The sequence below is a fragment of the Lissotriton vulgaris genome, unplaced genomic scaffold, assembly GCF_964263255.1.
Source record: "Lissotriton vulgaris unplaced genomic scaffold, aLisVul1.2 SCAFFOLD_643, whole genome shotgun sequence".
Taxonomy (NCBI): Eukaryota; Metazoa; Chordata; class Amphibia; order Caudata; family Salamandridae; genus Lissotriton; species Lissotriton vulgaris.
Window position 1 is genome coordinate 992,832 of NW_028254988.1, and position 14,845 is coordinate 1,007,676.

A 14,845-nucleotide genomic window follows, 5' to 3' on the forward strand; every position below is an offset into this window, starting at 1 on the left:
CTAACAGAATGTCTTTCCAATGAGCAATGAAACTGGCATAAACATAATAGACAGACTACAGCAGGATGCGCCTTGAATCTCTCATCATAGACATTGTAGACAGACTAGTGTGCTGACAAAGTAACTCCCCGTGAGGGCACATCTATGGATGAGGGTTCAGGGGAGGGAAATGCTGCCCTGGAAGAGCATGGCTGGTAAAAACATTGTCTCACTACCCTCTGGGGAACCCGACTCAGTCCAAGGCATCTTAAGAACAAAACACTTGCACACTCAGACCATTGAATTTGGGTGCAGATCAGTAAGCACACTGAACCCTGAATCATCTGATATTTTGGAACAAAATAGGGTTCAAGTAGAAACTTTGCCTCAGCCTATGACGTAAACCGATACAGTTGTGTTTCTTGGCATTAATGGTATGAAGTGTTGTCCGAGACGCTAAGGCTTCCACCTCTTCTGAATGGGATATTACAAGAAGAAGTTTTTTATTTGCCTGGGCACATGGAAGAAAGGACTCCTTTTATAGAACCTTCAAACAATGATGTCATGGTGATTGGCAAAGTGTGTGACATGGTCCTACAAGTCTCCAATGACCTCAGTGACCAGGTGCTCTGACCGATCAGAGGTAACAGGTTGTTCACAGTCCTCCCAAGTCCCACCTGCGCTCCTCGCGGACTTCTCTACCTCCCTTCGCGGTGCATCTCGTGCACTCTCTGTGTCCCGTGAGACAGCCTCGAGCGCAGGCTCGGAGAGCACAGCTGCTGTCTGAAAATATTCCCCAAGTTCTTCAACCAGGTTTCCAGAAATCCTTGTTGACTGGAAAGAATAGTCCGGCTTCGCAATGCCAGTGCCATGTGGTGGCGGCTCCACATCCGCGTCAGCATGACCCACCTCAGCGCCTTCAGAAAGTACCACTGCTGCCTGGAGGGGCTCTGCTGGGTTTCCTTCCAGTCTTCCAGAAGCTGATGCCAAAGGACAGCTTAACTTTCCAAGATCAGTTTCGCAGGATGGTTGAGCAGAACTTGACGTTGCTTCCTGCAAACTTGGCCCCACCTCTCTAGCCAGGTCTTCAGAGGGCTTAGAAAGGATAACAGTCAACAGCTTTTCACCCAACTCTTCCACCGGGTCTCCAGAGGCAGGGGGCGAACGCAAAGTCTGTCCTGTTTGTTGGCCACCACACTCTCCAAGGACCTCCACCAGTTGTTGGTCACCACACTCTCCAAGGTCCTCCACCAGTATTTGACCACCACACTCTCCAAGGACCTCCACCAGTGGAGCTCGCTTTTTCTCCAGAAGGATCTCTTGAGCCTCCACCAGCGGAGCTCGCTTTTTCTCCAGAAGGATCTCTTGAGCCTCCACCAGCGGAGCTCGCTTCTTCTCCAGAAGGGTCTCTCGAGCCTCCACCAGCGGAGCTCGGTTCTTCTCCAGAAGGGTCTCTTGAGTCTCCACCAGTGGAGCTCGGTTCTTCTCCAGAAGAGTCTCCTGAGTCTCCACCAGTGGAGCTCGTTTTTTCTCCAGAAGGGTCTCTCGAGCCTCCACCAGTGGAGCTCTCTTCTTCTCCAGAAGGGTCTCTTGAGGAGAGGTTGGTTGTACATGTTGGCTGTCGGAGACCTGCTCTTCTGAACTGACCTCGGTCGCTGACGATGAATCTGTTTCTTCATCGTCGGTCCCTGATGAGGAGTCGGAGTCGGTCTCATCAGAGGAGGAGGTGCTGCTGGAATCCTCGGTGCCACTGGCCTCAGCTTGAGGAGGCCCACAGGATTGCTTCTTCTCTGCCCCAGAAGCCTCCTTCTCTTCCTCTTGCACAAGCAATGCAGCTAACTCCAGCTCGTCCAGCTCAAATCGCAGGTCCGCCTTGGTCAGTTCAGCCGTCTGCAGGCAATCTGCAAGAACTGCCAACTTTTTCGACCTAGGAATTAAAAACGAAACATGTAAATATTCAGATATATTAGTAACATACTTTAATAAACACGCATACAAGCTTTCACTAAGCAGGCTTATCATGGGTAAGAAAAAGAGCTTGACTCGACGACTTCACATAGAATGTGAGCCTCTTATTTCATCACATAGATACGTTTCCGGTCAATCATCAGCAGAGTTTCTTGTAGAGGCTGCGATGCAATAGCAACATAGACACGTCTTGAGCAGATACACCATTCTCTGCAGTGAAATTCATTATTGCTACTTATAAGTTGTTAAAATGCTTGAAATAAATACTGTTCCTTCTTTAAAGTTCAGTTAATCAAGGCCTTTGGACACGCCTTTACAAGGAGCCCTTACCTGGGTCAACAACTCCAGGATGAGACGAGAGGGCGACTGCCCCCCTCGGATCCACAAACCTTAAAGAAACTTAGTTAATACTGACTTTTGGCATCAAATGTTGACACACAAGTGCGAACAATGTTTCTTCCTCCAGTAACTATCCTAGTTAGAGTGTCGTGGAGTTTGTCTCAGCGTGTCTCTCTCTATATCGAAATGGCAGCCAATGCTGCTGGAGGGAAAAGTTACATGTGAAAGACATATATTGGGTTAGGGGTGGATACAGCACCAGGGGTGGGTCGAAACGACCCTCTCTCCACCCCAGCAATCACCTGTGAGACAACAACTAGTAAAGAGATAGACTGCAGGCGGGGCTCATCGGCGTGGGGCCCCCCCGCGGGCCATGGACGAATGCGGTTAACATGGCTGCTTCAGGGGTGGGGTTGAAAGGTCATCCCTTGAGGGGTGTTCCAGATAAAGCAAGAGCGTAAAGGAGAAGTGCAGCCCACAGCATAAATGACCAGAAGAGTGGTGTAATTCGAAGAAAAAAAAAACAGGTGAGAGGGGATATTGGCTTCAAAATCTGAAGTCTCCCACATGACTTGGGGCTGTTGCATGCATGCTACAGAGGGAAGTAAAACAAGCTGAGTGTAAACTAAGCACACCCCTCATATACAAGCACTGAATAGCTTGAATTACTAGAAAATCGAACATTTCCAAAACAAAAACCGTTTCAACACCAGACAACTTATCACAAACAACACAACAAAAGGCAGGAGGGCGGAGGGCGCCACATGAAGGTTTGTGAATAGCATTTGTAGGGCCCGAGCAGCGCTACTGTTGTACAACTGACCACACTACCAAGTGCGGTTTGTGAACAGGACCCAGGGAGGTTAAAAGCTGCCTTTCACACGCCATGGCAGGAAGGGCAGACTACACCATTCGTGCACACGCAGGGGCTTGGTGATCTGTACACAGGCGCTCGTGCACACGCAGGGTTTGGTGATCTGTACACAGGCGCTCGTGCACACACAGGGGCTTGGTGGTCTGTACACAGGCACACGCAGGGGCTGGGTGATCTGTACACAGGCGCTCGTGCACACGCAGGGGCTGGATGATCTGTGTACAGGTGCTCGTGCACACGCAGGGGCCGGGTGGTCTGTACACAGGTGCTTGTGCACACACAGGGGCTTGGTGGTCTGTACACAGGCGCTCATGCACACGCAGGGGCTGGGTGGTCTGTACACAGGCGCTCGTGCACACGCAGGGGCTGGGTGGTCTGTACACAGGCGCTCGTGCACACGCAGGGTTTGGTGATCTGTACACAGGCGCTCGTGCACACACAGGGGCTTGGTGGTCTGTACACAGGCACACGCAGGGGCTGGGTGATCTGTACACAGGCGCTCGTGTACACGCAGGGGCTGGATGATCTGTGTACAGGTGCTCGTGCACACGCAGGGGCCGGGTGGTCTGTACACAGGTGCTTGTGCACACACAGGGGCTTGGTGGTCTGTACACAGGCGCTCATGCACACGCAGGGGCTGGGTGGTCTGTACACAGGCGCTCGTGCACACGCAGGGGCTGGGTGGTCTGTACACAGGCGCTCGTGCACACGCAGGGGCTGAGTGATCTGTACACAGGCGCTCGTGCACACGCAGGGGCTGGGTGGTCTGTATGCAGGCGCTCTAGCACATGAAGGGGCTTGGTGGTCTGTACACAGGCGCTCGTGCACACACAGGGGCTGGGTGGTCTGTACACAGGTGCTCGTGCACACGCAGGGCTGGGTGATCTGTACACAGGCGCTCGTGCACACGCAGGGGCTGGGTGGTCTGTACACAGGTGCTCATGCACACGCAGAGCTGGATGATCTGTACACAGGCGCTCGTGCACACGCAGGGACTGGGTGGTCTGTACACAGGTGCTCATGCACACGCAGGGCTGGATGATCTGTACACAGGCGCTCGTGCACACGCAGGGGCTGAGTGGTCTGTACACAGGTGCTCATGCACACGCAGGGGCTGGGTGGTCTGTACGCAGGTGCTCATGCACACGCAGTGGCTGGGTGGTCTGTACACAGGTGCTCATGCACGCGCAGGGGCTGAGTGGTCTGTACACAGGTGCTCATTCACACGCAGGGGCTGGGTGGTCTGTACGCAGGTGCTCATGCACACGGAGGGGCTGAGTGGTCTGTACACAGGTGCTCATGCACACGCAGGGGCTGGATGATCTGTACACAGGCGCTCGTGCACACGCAGGGGCTGAGTGGTCTGTACACAGGTGCTCATGCACACGCAGGGCTGGATGATCTGTACACAGGCGCTCGTGCACACGCCGGGGCTGGGTGGTCTGTACACAGGTGCTCATGCACACGCAGGGCTGGATGCTCTGTACACAGGCGCTCGTGCACACACAGGGGCTGAGTGGTCTGTACACAGGTGCTCATGCACTCACAGGGGCTGGGTGGTCTGTACACAGGTGCTCATGCACACGCAGGGCTGGATGATCTGTACACAGGCGCTCGTGCACACGCAGGGGCTGGGTGGTCTGTACACAGGTGCTCATGCACACGCAGGGCTGGATGATCTGTACACAGGCGCTCGTGCACACGCAGGGGCTGAGTGGTCTGTACACAGGTGCTCATGCACACGCAGGGGCTGGGTGGTCTGTACACAGGTGCTCGTGCACACACAGGGGCTGGGTGGTCTGTACACAGGTGCTCGTGCACACGCAGGGCTGGGTGACCTGTACACAGGCGCTCGTGCACACGCAGGGGCTGGGTGGTCTGTACACAGGTGCTCATGCACACGCAGGGCTGGATGATCTGTACACAGGCGCTCGTGCACACGCAGGGGCTGGCTGGTCTGTACACAGGTGCCAGGGCTGGATGATCTGTACACAGGCGCTCGTGCACACGCAGGGGCTGAGTGGTCTGTACACAGGTGCTCATGCACACGCAGGGGCTGGGTGGTCTGTACGCAGGTGCTCATGCACACGCAGTGGCTGGGTGGTCTGTACACAGGTGCTCATGCACACGCAGGGGCTGGGTGGTCTGTACGCAGGTGCTCATGCACACGCAGGGGCTGAGTGGTCTGTACACAGGTGCTCATGCACACGCAGGGGCTGAGTGGTCTGTACACAGGTGCTCATGCACACGCAGGGGCTGGGTGGTCTGTACTCAGGCGCTCGTGCACACGCAGGGGCTGGGTGGTCTGTACACAGGTGCTCATGCACACGCAGGGGCTGGGTGGTCTGTACGCAGGTGCTCATGCACACGCAGGGGCTGGGTGGTCTGTACGCAGGTGCTCATGCACACGCAGGGACTGGGTGGTCTGTACACAGGCGCTCGTGCACACGCAGGGGCTGAGTGGTCTGTACACAGGTGCTCATGCACACGCAGGGGCTGGGTGGTCTGTACACAGGTGCTCATGCACACGCAGGGCTGGATGATCTGTACACAGGCGCTCGTGCATACGCAGGGGCTTGGTGGTCTGTACGCAGGTACTCATGCACACGCAGGGGCTGGGTGGTCTGTACTCAGGCGCTCGTGCACACGCAGGGGCTGAATGATCTGTGTACAGGTGCTCGTGCACACGCAGAGGCCGGGTGGTCTGTACACAGGCGCGTGTGCACACACAGGGGCTTGGTGGTCTGTACACAGGCGCTCATGCACACGCAGGGGCTGGGTGGTCTGTACACAGGCGCTCATGCACACGCAGGGGCTGAGTGATCTGTACACAGGCGCTCGTGCACACGCAGGGGCTGGGTGGTCTGTACACAGGTACTCGTGCACATGCAGGGGCTGGGCGGTCTGTACACAGGTGCTCGTACACACGCAGGGCCTGGGTGATCTGTACAAAGGCGCTCATTCACACACAGTGGCTGGGTGGTCTGTACACAGGTGCACGTGCACACGCAGGGGCTGGGTGGTCTGTACACAGGCGCTCGTGCACACGCAGGGGCTGGGTGGTCTGTACACAGGTGCTCATGCACACGCAGGGGCTGGGTGGTCTGTACACAGGTACTCGTGCACACGCAGGGGCTGGGTGGTCTGTACACAGGTACTCGTGCACACGCAGGGGCTGGGCGGTCTGTACACAGGTGCTCATGCACACGCAGGGCTGGATGATCTGTACACAGGCGCTCGTGCACACGCAGGGGCTGGGTGGTCTGTACACAGGTGCTCATGCACACGCAGGGCTGGATGATCTGTACACAGGCGCTCGTGCACACGCAGGGGCTGGGTGGTCTGTAGACAGGTGCTCATGCACACGCAGGGCTGGATGATCTGTACACAGGTACTCGTGCACATGCAGGGGCTGGGTGGTCTGTACACAGGTACTCGTGCACACACAGGGGCTGGGTGGTCTGTACGCAGGTGCTCATGCATACGCAGGGGCTTGGTGGTCTGTACACAGGCGCTCGTGCACACGCAGGGGCTCAGTGGTCTGTACACAGGTGCTCATGCACACGCAGGGGCTGAGTGGTCTGTACACAGGTGCTCATGCACACGCAGGGCTGGATGATCTGTACACAGGTGCTCGTGCACACGCAGGGGCTGGGTTGTCTGTACACAGGTGCTCATGCACACGCAGGGCTGGATGATCTGTACACAGGCGCTCGTGCACACACAGGGGCTGAGTGGTCTGTACACAGGCGCTCGTGCACACGCAGGGGCTGAGTGGTCTGTACACAGGTGCTCATGCACACGCAGGGGCTGGGTGGTCTGTACACAGGTGCTCATGCACACACAGGGCTGGATGATCTGTACACAGGCGCTCGTGCACACGCAGGGGCTGGGTGGTCTGTACACAGGTGCTCATGCACACGCAGGGCTGGATGATCTGTACACAGGCGCTCGTGCACACGCAGGGGCTTGGTGGTCTGTACACAGGCGCTCGTGCACACGCAGGGGCTGAGTGGTCTGTACACAGGTGCTCATGCACACGCAGGGGCTGGGTGGTCTGTACACAGGTGCTCGTGCACACACAGAGGCTGGGTGGTCTGTACACAGGTGCTCGTGCACACGCAGGGCTGGGTGATCTGTACACAGGCGATCGTGCACACGCAGGGGCTGGGTGGTCTGTACACAGGTGCTCATGCACACGCAGGGCTGGATGATCTGTACACAGGCGCTCGTGCACACGCAGGGGCTGGGTGGTCTGTACACAGGTGCTCATGCACACGCAGGGCTGGATGATCTGTACACAGGCGCTCGTGCACACGCAGAGCTGAGTGGTCTGTACACAGGTGCTCATGCACACGCAGGGGCTGGGTGGTCTGTACACAGGTGCTCATGCACACGCAGGGGCTGAGTGGTCTGTACACAGGTGCTCATGCACACGCAGGGGCTGGGTGGTCTGTACGCAGGTGCTCATGCACACGCAGGGGCTGAGTGGTCTGTACACAGGTGCTCATGCACACGCAGGGGCTGGATGATCTGTACACAGGCGCTCGTGCACACGCAGGGGCTGAGTGGTCTGTACACAGGCGCTCGTGCACACGCAGGGGCTGAGTGGTCTGTACACAGGTGCTCATGCACACGCAGGGGCTGGGTGGTCTGTACACAGGTGCTCATGCACACGCAGGGCTGGATGTTCTGTACACAGGCGCTCGTGCACACGCAGGGGCTGGGTGGTCTGTACACAGGTGCTCATGCACACGCAGGGCTGGATGATCTGTACACAGGCGCTCTTGCACACGCAGGGGCTTGGTGGTCTGTACACAGGCGCTCGTGCACACGCAGGGGCTGAGTGGTCTGTACACAGGTGCTCATGCACACGCAGGGGCTGGGTGGTCTGTACACAGGTGCTCATGCACACGCAGGGGCTGGGTGGTCTGTACACAGGTGCTCGTGCACACGCAGGGCTGGGTGATCTGTACACAGGCGCTCGTGCACACGCAGGGGCTGGGTGGTCTGTACACAGGTGCTCATGCACACGCAGGGCTGGATGATCTGTACACAGGCGCTCGTGCACACGCAGGGGCTGGGTGGTCTGTACCCAGGTGCTCATGCACACGCAGGGCTGGATGATCTGTACACAGGCGCTCGTGCACACGCAGGGGCTGAGTGGTCTGTACACAGGTGCTCATGCACACGCAGGGGCTGGGTGGTCTGTACGCAGGTGCTCATGCACACGCAGTGGCTGGGTGGTCTGTACACAGGTGCTCATGCACACGCAGGGGCTGAGTGGTCTGTACACAGGTGCTCATGCACACGCAGGGGCTGGGTGGTCTGTACGCAGGTGCTCATGCACACGCAGGGGCTGAGTGGTCTGTACACAGGTGCTCATGCACACGCAGGGGCTGAGTGGTCTGTACACAGGTGCTCATGCACACGCAGGGGCTGGGTGGTCTGTACTCAAGTGCTCGTTCACACGCAGGGGCTGGGTGGTCTGTACTCAGGTGCTCATGCATACGCAGGGGCTGGGTGGTCTGTACGCAGGCGCACATGCACAAGTAGGGGCTGGGTGATCTATACACACAAGTTACTTACCTTCGGTAACAATATATCTGTAAGAAACATTAGTTATTTATAGACTCCTTACCTTAGAATGACCCCCAGGCATCAGATTGGATCCGGAAAGTTTTTCGGCAGCAGTACCTCTGCACGTCAGAAGGTGGCGTCGGTCGGCTCGGCGTCCGGTGTCGTGGTCGCCGGGCTGACCTCGCGGCAGCTACTAAGACGCCGCCCTTGTACGCTTATGTCAGTTCTGTACACGACTTCCCGCGCCCGAAACGCAGAGGCAAGCAAGACACTGACCATTGGTGCACAAAACTCGGGCCCTGAAAGGATAACCTTAACCCTAGAAATCAGTTCGCAGAACGGGGAGGATGGGCGGGCGGTAAGAAATCTATAACTAACTAATGTTTCTTACAGGTATATCATTACCGAAGCGAAGTATCTTGTGCATCTGGTTATAGATTCCTTGCCTTAGAATACATACCCCAGCAATACCAACCCTGGTGGTGGGTCACCGAACCAAGATCACACCAGAAAGTCCTGGAGAACAGAATGGCCAAAGAAGCCGTCTCTCAGGACTTGGCTGTCTAGGCAGTAGTGTTTGGTGAACGCGGACAGAAGGAAGAAATGCCTTCAGTGCAAGACGTATCGCCGGGAGCACCAGAATGTTGATGTGAATCAAGGACTCGCCGGAGACCAGAGGCATCTGATCTCTGCCTCTCTCATGTGGCCGCCCCATCCCAGAAGGGAGTCATTCGTGACCACACTGTGGTCTGGTTGGGGAAGGGAGAGGGATCTGCCATTGACCCAATCCTGGATCGTTAGCCATCACTGCAATTGGAGTGTAGTGCCCACTGAGATCTGGGTGCAATTGGACAGATTCCCCTGATGCTGCGCCCTCTGGAACTTCAGGTCCCACTGCAGAGCCCACATATGCCACCTGGCATGATCCATCAGCAGGATGCAGGAGACCATGAGGCCCAGCAGCCTCAGGGTCATTCTGACCGAAACCAGGACTGAGGCTGAAAGATCGGAACCATAGCTCGAATATCCCCGACTCGCTGTTCGGGAGGATAGACGCGAAACCGCGCCGTGTCCAGAACTGCTCCGATGAAGAGGAGCTTCTGAGAGGGAATCCGGTGCGACTTCGGCACATTGATGGAGAATCCCCGCATATTTTGGAGGTCGGCCGTAGTCTGGAAGAGAGAGACGACTGCCTGGGGCGAGCACGCCTTCAATAGCCAGTCGTCGAGATAGGGGAAGACTGGAACCCCTGATCTGCAAAGATGAGCTGCAACCACCGCCATCACTTTCATGTACACCGAGGGGCGCTGGTAAGGCCAAAGGGGAGCATGGTGAACTGAAAGTGCTCATGGCCTTCTGTGATCCACAGGTAACTCTGGTGGGCCGGCAGGACGGGGATGTGAAATTAAGCATCCTGCAAGTCCAATGCTACCATCCAGTCTTGCGGGTCGAGGGCAGACAAGACCTGAGCAGGCGTTAACATTTTGAACTTCTCCTTCCGGAGGATGCAATTGACGTCCCTGAGGTCCAAGATAGGACGCAGGCCCTTGTCCTTCTTGGGAACCAGAAAGTAGTGTAAGTAACAACCACCGCCTACTTCTGGGACAGGAACGCGCTCAATGGCTCCCTTGCCCAGAGAGACGTAACTTCCTGCTGGAGAAGGGCCAGATGATCCTCCGACATGCCGTGGTATCGCGGTTGCATGGCTGGAGGGGTAGTCTCGAAAGGGAGGGAGTAGCCCCTTAGGACTATTTGCAAAACCCACCTGTCTGAAGTGATGGTGTGCCAGTGGGGGAGGTGATGGTGAATCCTGCCACCCTCTGGCGTTTGATGGGCCTGAAAGGTTGGACTAGGAGGGTTTGGAGGTTGCTGCAGAGGGGGGTTTGTTGGACTGGCCCGCCCGCTGGCCCCCGGAACATCGCTGGTTGTTTCCACGTCCCTGGCCGCGCGAATGCTGGGTAACTTGCTGCAGTCTGTGGCCCTGGGTGGGACGTAGCGAGGCACCCTATTTGTAGCCACGATAGGGCGTTGTCTGCTTTGTCGCCAAAAAGGCGATGGGCATCAAAAGGCATGCTCATCAAGGTGTTCTGGACATCCCCTGAAAAGCCAGTGGACCTCATCCAGACCTAGCGACAAAGCGCTACCGACGTTGAAATGGTCCTGCCCAGAGATTCGGTGGTGTCCAGCCCACAACTGATCGTAAACTTCTCTGCATCTCTCCCAGTGGCAACAGCCTGGGAGAGCACAGACAGGGCCTCCTCTGTACACTGAGGCAGCGCTTGCGCCACCATATCCCACAATGAGTGCAAATAACGGCCCAAGAGACATGCAGCGTTTATGGACCGCAGTACTAAGCTGGCGAAGAGAAAATTTTCTTGCCAAGATGATCCAGCTTCTTGGATTCCCCTTCGGTTGGAGCGGTAGGGAAGGCGCTTTTGGAGGTGGAAGCTTGGACCACCAAGTTCTCTGGGGTGGGGTGTTGGGAGAGAAAAATGTGGGGTTGCCCAGAGCCGGTCAGTGGGGTCGGGCGATCATCCTGTCCATGGGAGACCCTGTGTTGGGCCTGGACCACGTGCCCAAAAGGACGTCGGTGAGGGCATCATTAAACGGCAGCCTGGACTCCGAAGAGCTCGCCGTCGGTTGAAGCACCTCAGTCAGGAGGTTAGTCCTGACCGACACCTTAGGAAGCTCGAGGTTAAGAGCCTAAGCTGCCCTACGCAACACCACAGCGTATGACGCTCCCTCCTCCGTAGGCACGGTCGGAAGAGACAACAGGCCAAGGTCGGGTGAAGTGTCAAGACCACTGGCATCCCCCAGTTCCTCTCTCCAGTCCTGATCAGTACCTAGCTGGTCAGTTAAAGGGTCACCTGACCCCTCCCAGTCCCCCTCATCATCCTCTGGGTGCACCTGTTGTTGAAAAGGGACCCCAGGAGTGAACAGGGGCATGAAAACCCCACCCAGTGCGGGGTGCCGGGTCCGGCGTCGACGCCTGCCCCTCTTCATGTACACGTCAAGATAGAGGCCAGGGTCGACGCCGGCCGGGGACACGATCGGTGGCGGAGAAAGCTGCGCCGGTGGAGGCGTAATGAGGTCAACCGGCGCCGATCCGGATCCAGGCCGAGACCCAAGGGGAGTCTAAGGCCCCCCAACTGAGCCCGCGGGGCCCGAAGGCGCGCCGGCGGGGTCAGTCCGCCCAGAGATGGTATGCATTGCTTCGTCGAACGTACAAAGCTGACCGAGGGTAGCTCCTGGTCTCGGAAAAGGAGGGAAGCTCCGAGTCGACCCCTTCAGGCTCAACGCGCAGAGCCACGGGAGTGGCACCATCTGCGTGCCTCGTCAGATCAGCCGACCGACGAGGAGAAGACGAAGAGCGAGAATGCTTCTTAGACGACTTCTTATGCTTCGGATTACCCGACCCTGATTGCGAAGACTGATGATTTGGAACCAGAATGGTGGTGGCTCCGCACTGGTCCCTCGACCTCCCTCTCAACCGGACCACGAGTGGCGCGGAGCCGACCGTCGGCGTTCAAGCAGCTTTTGGGACCGCTCCTGCAAAGCCTTCGGCATCAACAAATGACAGTCAGAGTATGACTTGGGGTCGTGGTCGCACTCCAGGCAAAAGGAGCAAACGCGGTGTGGAGCCATTAATCGGTTACAGAAACCGCAGGCCTTAAAATTGGGCATCCCTTGTGTACCTTTTCGGAGTCCGACACTCGAAACAAAACGTCGACAAAAGTCGGGAAAAACGTAGCAAAAAAATAACTGAAGTACTGCTCTTCCCGGATCTGCGCAGGCTGGCGCGGAAAAAGAAAGAACTGACATCAGCGCACGAGGGCTGCGTCTAAGTAGCTGCCACAATGTCATGCCGGCGACCACGACGCAGACAACGGACGCGGAGCCAACCAACTCACCTTCTGACGCGCAGTTGTACCGCCTACGAAAAACTTTCCAGATCCAGTCTGACGTCTGGGGGTAATTCTAAGGTAAGGAATTTATAACGCACGTGTTTCTTTCACATACAGGCGCTCATCCACTCACCGGAACTGGGTGATATGTACACAGACGCTTGTGCACACACAGGGGCTGGATGATCAGTACACAGGCCCTCATACACACGCAGGGGCTGGGAGATCTGTACACAGGCCCTCGTGCACACACAGAGGCTCTGGCACATGTAGGGGCTGAGTGATCTGTGCACAGGCGCTCTTGCACACAAAGGGGTTGGGTGATCTGTTCATAGGTGCTCATGCACACTCAGGGGCTGGGTGACCTGTACACAGGCGCTCGTGCACACGCAGGGGCTGGTTGATCTGTACACAGGCACTCGTGCACACGCAGGGGCTGGTTGATCTGTACACAGGCGCTCGTGCACACGCAGGGGCTGGTTGATCTGTACACAGGCGCTTGTGCACACGCAGGGACTGGGTGATCTGTACACAGGCACACGCAGGGGCTGGGTGTTCTGTACACAGGCGCTTGTGCACACGCAGGGGCTGGGTGATCTGTACACAGGCGCTTGTGCACACGCAGGGACTGGGTGATCTGTACACAGGCACTCGTGCACACTCAGGGGCAGGGTAGTCTCTCTCTCTTAGTCTCTCTCTCTTCCCTCTCTCCGTCTTTCTCTCTCCCATCATCCATCCATCCCTTACCCCTCTCTCATCGCACAGGAGCTGGCTGTGAATTATAACAGCAGTCACCAGGGCACCCCCTCTCTCTCTCCCTCCAGCCCTTCCTGCTCTCTCTCTCTCTTTCTCTATCCCTCCATCCCTTCCTCCTTCTCTCTCTCTACCCCCTCTCTCTCCCCCCTCACCTCTCGGTCTCTTTTTCTCTCTCTCTCCCTCTTCCCTTGCTCTTTGTCTACCCTCTCTCTCTCCCCCTCTCAGTCTCTTTCTCTCTCTGCCTCTCTCTTGATCCCACCCCCTCTCTCTCTTTCTCTCTCCCCCCCACTCTCCGCCTCTCTGTTTATTTCTCTCTCAGTCTCTCACTCTCTTCACTCTCTCTCTCCCTCCAGCCCTTCCTCCCCTCTGTCTCTCTCTCTCTCTCTCTCCACCCTCTCGTTCTCTCTTTCTCCCCCTCTCGTTCTCTCTATCTCCCCTTCTTTGTCTCTCTGCCTCCATCCCTTCCTCCCCCTCTCAGCGCACAGGAGCTGGTTGTGAAATGACAGCAGTCACCAGGCCCGTCTCTCTTTCCTTCCGTCTTTGTCTTTCTCCCCCTCTCTCTCTCATCCCCCCATCTCTCCCTCTCTTTCTTTCCCTCTCTTTCTTTCTCTCTCCCTCTCTCTTTCTCTCTCCCTCTCTCGCTCTCCCTGTCTTTCTCTCTCTTTCTCTCTCTCTCTCTTTCCCTCTCCCTGGCTTTCTCTCCCTTTCTTTCTCTCTCTCCCTTTCTCTCCCTCTTTCTCTTTCTCTCTCTCTCTCTCTCTCTCTCTCTCTCTCTCTCTCTCTCTCTCTCTCCCTCTCTCTCTCTTTCTCTCTCTCTCTCGCTCTCTCTCTTTCTCTCCCTTTCTTTCTCTCTCTCTCGCTCTCTCTCCCTTTCTTTCTTTCTCTCTCTCTTTCTCTCGACGCACAGGATCAGGCTGGGAAATGACAGCAGTCACCAGGCCCGTCTCTCTTTCCTTTTTTCTTTGTCTTTCTCCCCCTTTCTCTCTCTCATCCCCCATCTCTCCCTCTCTTTCTTTCTCTCCCTCTCTTTCTCTCTCCCTCTATCTCTATCTCCCTCCCTCTCTTTCTCTCCCTCCCCCTCTCTCTCTCCCTTTCTTTCTCTCTCTCTCTCTTTCTCTCTCCCTCTCTCTCTCTCTCTCTCTCTCTCTCTCTCTCTCTCTCTCTCTCTCTCTCTCTCTCTTTCTTTCTCTCTCTCCCTCTCTCTCCCTTTCTTTCTCACACCCCCTCTCTCTCTCTCCCTTTCTTTCTCTCCCTTTCTTTCTCTCTCTCTCTCCCTCTCTCCCTTCTTTCTCTCTCTTTCTCTCTCCCTCTCTCTCTCTCCCTCTCTTTCTCACTCCTCTCTCTCTCCCTCTGTCTTTCTCTCTCCCTCTCTCTCTGTCTTTCTCTCCCTTTCTTTCTCTATCTCACTCCCTTTCTCTCTCTCTCTCTTTCTCTCTCCCTCTCT

The 14,845-nt window shown here is 56.5% G+C and overlaps 1 protein-coding gene across 1 annotated transcript; it reads right to left on the reverse strand.

The window, feature by feature from the left end:
- Window positions 1-501: 501 nt before the first annotated feature.
- LOC147659360 (uncharacterized) lies at window positions 502-1,906 on the reverse strand (the record flags this gene model as incomplete). Its single annotated transcript, XM_086951801.1, has 1 exon — window positions 502-1,906. A coding segment is annotated over one exon (1,333 nt), but the record flags the coding sequence as incomplete, so codon positions are not given.
- Between the last annotated feature and the right edge of the window lie 12,939 nt (window positions 1,907-14,845).